This window comes from Tenrec ecaudatus, chromosome 15 (genome assembly GCF_050624435.1).
Source record: "Tenrec ecaudatus isolate mTenEca1 chromosome 15, mTenEca1.hap1, whole genome shotgun sequence".
NCBI classification, from domain to species: Eukaryota; Metazoa; Chordata; class Mammalia; order Afrosoricida; family Tenrecidae; genus Tenrec; species Tenrec ecaudatus.
Genome location: NC_134544.1, coordinates 71599114 through 71607516, shown reverse-complemented (window position 1 = coordinate 71607516; position 8403 = coordinate 71599114). Strand labels below are relative to the sequence as shown.

Here is an 8403-nt window from a genome sequence, read left to right as displayed (position 1 = left end):
GTGACCCGGGGTGGGAGGAGCTGGCAGGGTCAGGGAGGAGTAGGGTCTCTGCCTTCACTTCCTCTCAAGGCAGTTTTTGTCCCGCCCATTTCTGCTGCTGCACCAACACAGGTGCCTGGTGGGGTGGGCGGGGCCTGGCGCGCCTGGGGCGGGGCTTAGGGAGGAGCCAGGAAGAGGTGGTCCCTGCTAAAGGGCCCACACCTGCGGTTGAGACTGCAGCTGCAAAGACTCAGTCCGCAGACCACAGCCCACTCCAGGCCCGGCCCGGGGAGCCCTGGACGCGAGCCGAGCTCAGGCAGGATGTCAGCCTCTAGGGTGGCGCGGAGTAGCCGAAGAAAAACCGAGAAGAAACCTGCCGCTTGGGTAGAAGCGAAATTGTTGGCGGGCTCCATGGCGGTCATGAATGACATGTGAAGACGGAGAACTTTGTGTGATGTGACTCTCATGGATCAGGAAAGAGAGATCCCTACTCATCGTGTGGTCCTGGCTGCAGCCAGGCCAGTATTTAATGTCATGTTCACAACTGACACGCTGGAATCAAAGTCCTTTGACGTAGAACTCAAAGACACTGACCTACATTATTGAACACCTGGTGGAATATGCTTACACTGTGAATAGCAACCATGAATAGCAACAATGTGCAGTCTCTGTTGGATGCAGCAAACCAGTACCAGATTCAGCCTGTGAAGAACATGTGTGTTGATTTTTTGAAAGAGCAAGTGGATGCTTTAAACTGTCTTGGTCTAAGCGTTCTAGCAGCGTGTCTAGACTGTCCTGAGTTGAAAGCCACTGTACACGCCTTTATTCACCAGCATTTCACTGACGTTTACAAAACTGAGGAGTTTCTCTAACTTGATGCTCAGCGAGTAACATGTCTGCTCAATCAGGACCCCTGACCGTGAGCACAGAGGAGCAGGTTTATGATGCTGCCGTCAGGGGACTGAGACATGATGCGCCGAATCGCCAGCTTTTTATGATTGATGTCCTCGCTAACGTCAGATTTCCTCTCATCTCCAAGAATTTCTGGTGTAAAACCGTCCCAGTTGAACCCTTCATTCAAGACAACCCTGATTGCCTTAAGATGGTGATGAGTGGAATGAGAGAGCATCTACTGTCTCCTGAGGATCGGCAAGAACTGGCAGATGGAATAAGGCCTCGAAGACCACAGTCTTGTAGATATTTTAACCCAAAGTTAGAAAAAGGTGCATATTCTACACGATCCTGCAGTGAGAATACAACTGCAGAAATCTCATTTGATGCGTGTTTTGCTCTTTAAAATGAGCTGTGTTGATAACTATTTTGTATATTGAACCACGCGTTTTTGGTCTTCAAGTAGAACAGTTTAAATAACTGAAGAATTGATCCCTGATTTTCCAAAAAGTCTCATTCAATAAAGTGTGTTATTCCCTGAAGCCAGCATTATTAGAATTCTATCACAATGTGTTCAGTATTTATATTAAATGCGCCAATCCCTCCCTTATTTTTGTTATTAAACTTTGTCTTGGAAATATTTTGCCATTTACTAGGACCTATCTATATATTTTTCATAATAATTATTTCTAATATAATGATTGCAGAGGCAGCTTTTGTTAGAAATCATTTATCTTGCCTCATCGAAAGTGAACATTAGCTTATAGTCTGATGTAAGTAGACTACTTATTATACAGGATTGTTTAGTAATTATTTTTAAATTCTTGTACTTGGCATTTTTGGGAAATGTTGGAATGGTATTAGCTATTAATCAATGAGACCCACCCAAAGGTCCCCTATACCTACCAGAAATGGTGGCTTATTATTATTATTAAATTGATCTTCAGAGAACGTTTTCAGTAGTAACATGTAATTATCCAGAATTAAGCTAATCTACTTTTTTTGAGCTAATAAACTTATACACTATTATCTCTATATATTCCTTGAATATAAATGATGACAGGAGGAAAATGTGTATTAATTTGCAGATGAAAAATGACAGAATAGAAAATCTTATTCTTTTTTCTGAATATTGCCAGGAAATGACCTCTTGGCTCTCTATTTTAAAGGTAAATCATACCATTCTGAGGAGGCCAGGGAAGAGAGAACTTTTAATCTATGAGAGTAGGATAATTGAGTTTCAAATAGTTCACTGAGAAATGTAATTAAAAAGTAAAAAGTTTTCTATTTTTCCCTCAACTTTTGGAAGACTATGATCCTGAGGGAAGGAGAAGGGGGGTATGTTGAGCAGAAATTATATGAACTGTTGTGCATTCCAAGGCAGGTTCAGCATTACCATTGGTGTTCTAATTGGAAAATTCTCCTCTAGAGATGACAGACTATTTCTTGTGCTCCTCATTTTAAGTGGGGCTTCCTCTTTTGGTTTGATATCTCTGCATAATGCAGGTGATGGGTTCCGTGGTCCTTTGTGTGCACTGTAGTTTGACAAAATAGCAGGCCATTCTTAGGCCTGGCACACTCTTGATAGATGTTTATGTAGACAACCTAGTTTTTTAATTTGTTTTCCCTCTTACCATATGTATAGATGTTAGGGATATATTTCTTCTATTGATTACATTGAGTTGGGTATTTCTCAACCTACTGACATTCACATATGAGACAACTTCCAATTCTGTTTAAGACCCATGCCTCTATCCTTTTCTGGGAATTTTATTACATACCCTGAAGTCATTTAAGACTCTTGTCTACACTTTCTATTTATTATACATTCTATAATGAATGTTGGATTTACAGTGTGAACATGGCAATGGTACTTTCATTTTCGTATTCTAACTAGGACCAACAACTCTGTTTTTTCAATAGAATGTGAACACATGTTCTCTTATAAACTTTTATAATTAATAGTGTGATAGACAAGACAGTTTTCATATGTTCAAATATACTATGTGGTTCATTTTGCATAAGCATGAATATAAATGAAAGAGAGGTGTAATACTAAAAAAACGAAATAAAAATAATGAAGTCATCTTTATGGACATCACAGAAAGCATGTTCTCCCTTTATTTACTGCTTAATAGAGATTAATTTCCTGTTAATAGAGGTTACTGCTCTCAACCCAGATTAGGTGGGTGATAGGATTGAGATGGAAAAACCCTTGCTTACAGTTAAACCTTATACATGCCAATTAAACGTTTTTGTAAACTGTGTTTCTCTACACAGTTGTAAGTGATGATGTAGCAATCCCTGGCGACACAAAGTTCAAGATCGTGGATGCTGTTTGAAAGGTGAGCAGGTCCCTTGCACAGTTAAACTGACAATTGGTGTCCAAAAAGATTACAGTTTAGAGATCCCTATGGGGGCAGTTCCAGTCTCTATTAAGAGTGATCTTTAGTCAAAATGGACGGTACATATACAAAACAACATGTCATTCTCAAATGTGATGCAGTCTGGACTCTCTCTATAAGATATTAACCACATGTTTCTTCCTGGTGCTCCTAATCTGAATTCTAGTCCTAGTCAACTGTTTTGGATAATGACAAGTTTGCTCTTTATGATACATCTTAGGTATCATAAATAATTTTCATTTTGTCTTTTAAACTTGGCAGATTATCCTGAGGCCTCTGGATTCACATACTAATTTCATTATATTTTGAAATTACTTAATTGCTATTTATGTTTTCTTTATTCATTGCTACACTTGACTTATTCTCTATTAGAATGTGATCATCTCTAAGTCTCCTCACTATTTTTTTAAAAAAGAATAAATTTTATTGAGGACTCTTACAGTTCTTGTACCCATACATCAATGGTATCAAGAACATTTGTACATATGTCACAATCATTTCCTAGACATTTCTTTTCTTCTTTTTTAAAATCAATTTACTGGGGGTTCGTACTACTCTTATCAAAATCCATCCATCCATCCATTGTAGTCTTTTCACTTCGTTTGCAGATTTCAATGTGCTCTGCAAATAATTTTGTCCCACGGTCTCCACGTCTATGAATAAGGGCTCTTTTTCACACAGCACTCCATTTCTAGAACCATGTGTCCTGCACACTTCTATTGGACAAACTACAGCGATTTGGTAAAGAATACTGATTGGACAAGACATTGAAAAAATACTCAGGTCAGTTTTCAATGTAAAATAAAATTTAAAAACCTTCAATAAGACTAATGAGTTAAATTTGAGGTATGGCAACACAGAAAATCAGTCTACAAATGTGATGGGCGTATTCAGATAAATGAAAATTTATCTTAATAATGAGTGTTTCTTTGAGGTAGAAACATTTTTCAGAACTAAGTTTTGTGGGAAACTAAGTTTTGTGGGGATTCGTGCTAACCTGGCAAGGGTTAGACTATAGCTATGTTTGCTATATGTAATTTGTTTTGTTTTGTTTTCTCCACAGAGGAGCAGATTCTTCCCACTCTAAATTGTAATGCAGGATTGTGATGCTGGGAATCTACATGGTGATGAAGTGGGAGAACAGGGAGTTTTCTGTGTGTTCTTCTGATTGAGGCTGAATCTTTTATAGCACCTGGGCAGTAAGACTCTGACCTTCATGCCTGTGGTGTAGTTTATAGTTTGGCCTGTCCGTGTTCCTTTACTTCATTGCAGTATCTCCTTTCTTTATCTTGGATCTTTTAATACTTGTTCACTATACCCTCACACTTAGGTCTCATGGGTAAGATATGGGGTGTGTGGTTGATAGGGAAAATATTTTACCTCCAGATATGAAAAGTCAATGGAATTGACCTTCCGCTGGTGAGAAATCTTTTGAGTTGATAAAAGTCTCCCTCTCCAGTGTCTGAAACCCAGGGCTTATTTTGAAAGTTCACGTAAAAATCTGGAGGGGTTTTATAGTCAAAGCCCACAAAATGTGGTGCTTCACTAATGACTGGCCCCAATAGTTTCACACTGTCACAGCAAACAGTACTCAATCTCTAGAAATTTATAAATTTTTAATTTACATTTTTGTTTTATTTGGTTTTTGTTTTTTCAAATACATGGGTTCAGTAGCTTCTGATTCAGGTAAGCAGAATGAAGCCATGCCCCTCTAAATAGACCTCCTCCAGATTTCGGGTGACTTTCGATATGCCAATTCACTTCAGTTCTCTGATGGGTGCATGGAAGGACTCTCAGCATCACTGCATCCATGGCTCACATTGCAGAATACGGAATAGATGCCTGACTCAGAGGAGGAGGAGTCAGACGAAGAGAGAAAGAGCAGGTGTCCAGAGTGGAAATGGAGGGGCAGGGGTCCAGAGAGGGCCTAGAGCTTGTATGTGGGCAGAGAGTTGTGATTATCTCCACGTGATTACACATTATAGAGGTATGAGTGGATAGATAGTATGGGGTGTTCCATCGTCCAGCACCGGGAAACTGATCTACATTTGATCGACCCTTATGCTTTGTCCCTAGGTTCTTTGAGTTGAAACCTGAGAAAACAATGCCCTGGCCTTGAAATGAAGAGCCTCCAACGATTGCTGAGTTTCCATGAGCCCTACGCACTTGAATTGTTTTAGGACCATTCAGGCAAGGAAGGATTTTTTTCCCAGAAAATAGGTACTGCACTCTAGAAAATTTCTGAGTTTGTAGAGATATGTCCTAATCTTATGGCATCTTGCCAATCTTTTTCACAACATTGATGCTATTTTTTAAATTAAATTTTACAACTTATGTTAATCTTGCCAATGTATCTTTAACATATCTTGCAAATTAATTAAATTTATTTAGGGAATACTGTCAGACTTACGGTGATAAATTAATATTTCCTTATATTTCAAATATTGTATTGCTTGGTTGTGAATGTTTTCTTAATAATTTACACACTTTTGTATTATTCAATTGGTTGTTTTTCAATTTTTCTTATGTTACGTTTTGTGTGCTGGTTTTTATGTGAAAAGAGGAAGTAAGCAAATTATGCCTAATGAAATAATATTTTGGTATACGTTATTTAACTGAGTAAGAAAAAATAAGTTCATGGAAGATATAGCTGACTATTTATGAAAACACACTCATTCCATAAGTAGTAATAGTGAAGATGATATAGTAAAATGAGTAAGACTTCCCCCACACCCACCCCAGTGAGTCAGTGAAACATCACTCTACTTCATCACAGACACAGAGGAATGACCCCTTGATTGGTCAGTATTAGTCCATGAGAAGCTGATTTTGTCAGATCTCATCTATGAAGTCAGTGAAATTATAGGGGTCGAGTATAAATGGATACATCTGTACCAGTCATGACCAGCTGTCAAACCACATCATGAGATCATGAGATTCACCCCCACTAGCCATCAGGATTCCAGACCACATTTCAGATGAGCAGATGAGCTATGCTGGTGTGTGGCTCTGTCAAATTCTTCAGGTTTCCTCTTATTTATACCTGATGTAGATCAAAAATGCATTCATGGATGTGAATTATGTGTACATACAAGTGCCCTATGGAGTTGAACGCTGAAGCCATCACCTCTGATACCACAATAAACTAGGACATTGCCATATAGGTTGCTCTTGAATCACTGACACTGAAGTGCATGCATCAGGAGTGATTGTGGAGCTGTATTTTCCTATTGGCAGCCGTGCTGGGTAAGCTACGACATGGATGAGGCCAGAGGGAAGACTGTGGCAGCTCCAGAGCCCTCGCCTTATAGTTTACTTCCTCGCAGGTGTGCACGCCTAGATGGAGTTAGTAAAGTCTGGGGCCCAGGTGCAGAAGCCAGGAGCGTAGGTGAAAGTGTCCTGCAGGACTTCTGGACACACCTTCTCCAGCTACGATATGAATTGGGTGTGACAAGCACCAGGAAAAAGCCTTCAGTGGATGGGCTGGATCAACACCCACACTGGGAAGTCAACATATGTCCAGAGCTTCACACAGGGCTATGTCTTCTCCTTGGATGACCCAGTAGCACAGCTTATCTACAGATTAGCAGCCTGAAGTCCAAGGACACTGCCCCCTGTGACTGTGTGAGACACACGCTGTGAAAACTCACATCCTGAGAGTGTCAGGAAGCCTGAAGGGATGGCAGCTGTGCTTCAACCCCCTCTTTATTTACAGAGTATGCACCTAGAGATGAGAAACAAAGAAAATGACTTCCTGTGAAATTAGCTCCTCAAGGGAGGAGGATACAAAATACCTTGGTGTGTAGACTTTCCCCATCTCTCTGTGTCAGTACTTCATCGCAGGACCACAAACCATTCAGACTCCATGAAGTGTCATTTCACCATCTGCAGAGACAATGGCAAGAACACAGTTTGTCTGCAAATGGACATTATAAAGTGGAAGACAAGGTTGTCTATTACTCCGTGAGAAAGACAGCGAGAGGAGGTCAGTGTGATCCCAGAAACAAACTCCCTGCAGGGAGAGATCTGGGCCGCACGGGGTGCGCAGGACCCACAGATCACAGGCTACAACCCAAGAACAGGTGCAGATGAGCAGTTTCAGGACTGGTTCCTGTTGTGCTCTGGGGACGCTTCTCCATCTCACTGTTTCACCCAAGGGGTTTCTCCCATTTTTATGAGTCCTGGTCTACAATTGATATTCATGAAGCAAACAATTGTCACAGGAGAAGCTATTGTCCCATGCAGAGAAGGTCGCCTGTTTTACATGTTAGAGAAATGACTCCACCTGAAATTCCAAACACTAGTGTTTGATGAACCCCAGGAATCCTGGGAAACTTTCCCAAACTCATTTTATGCAGCTGGAGGTGCTGTGTGGTGAAAGCAGTTCAACACTGGAACACGAGCTGAATGTTAGAGAACAGTTCTGTTAACCTGCTTCTGAAATACTGACTCATTATAGAGATCTCAGTGGCTTACTACATGTGAAACCCTCTTAGGGTTTCAGGGTGAAGTCAGTAGGGTCTGGTTTAGGATGAGTAACATGTCAGAGCAGAATGACGTTCACCTCTGACCCTCTGTCCTCTCACACAGAAATGTCCCGGCTGGAGCCAACTATGACTTGGCATTGCCTTTTCCCCTAGTGTTTGCTCTTTTCTAGTTCAGCACTGGTTCACAGTTCATGTGCTCAATGTAAACATGTTCATATATCAAGATCTATATTTTTAAGTGTATGCTCTTTTGAGTTCTCCCTGACGCAAACAGCAAGATGAATTAAGTTTGTTTGTTTGTTTGCATTGTTGTAGTTAGGTGCCATCGAGTGGGCTCTGTGCATTCGAACAAAGCACTGCCTGGCCCTGGGTCACCGTCACCATCCGTGTTTGAGCCTGTTGCGGCAGCTACTGAGGGCCTTACATTTTTCACGACCATCTACTTCACCAGTCATAATGCCATTCCCCAAGAACTGGCCCCTCTTGATCTTATGTCCAAAGTGTATTAGATGAAGTCCTGCCACGCTCACTTCTACAGAGAATTCTGGCAACACTAGTTCCCACACAGGGATCTACTACATATTAAGTATCCATCCCCAATGCCATCATCCAAAGGTATCAAGTGTTCTTTGCTTTTTCTA

General features: G+C 40.7%; 1 protein-coding gene across 1 annotated transcript in view; it reads right to left on the bottom strand.

Annotated features, from left to right (window-relative positions):
• Positions 1–883: 883 nt before the first annotated feature.
• LOC142427506 (uncharacterized) overlaps positions 884–8403 on the bottom strand; it is a 68554-nt gene continuing 61034 nt past the window's right edge. The window contains exon 5 of the mRNA XM_075532745.1: positions 884–1075. Within this exon, the coding sequence (XP_075388860.1) occupies positions 884–1075 (192 nt within the window). The remainder of the gene's footprint in view (positions 1076–8403) is intronic.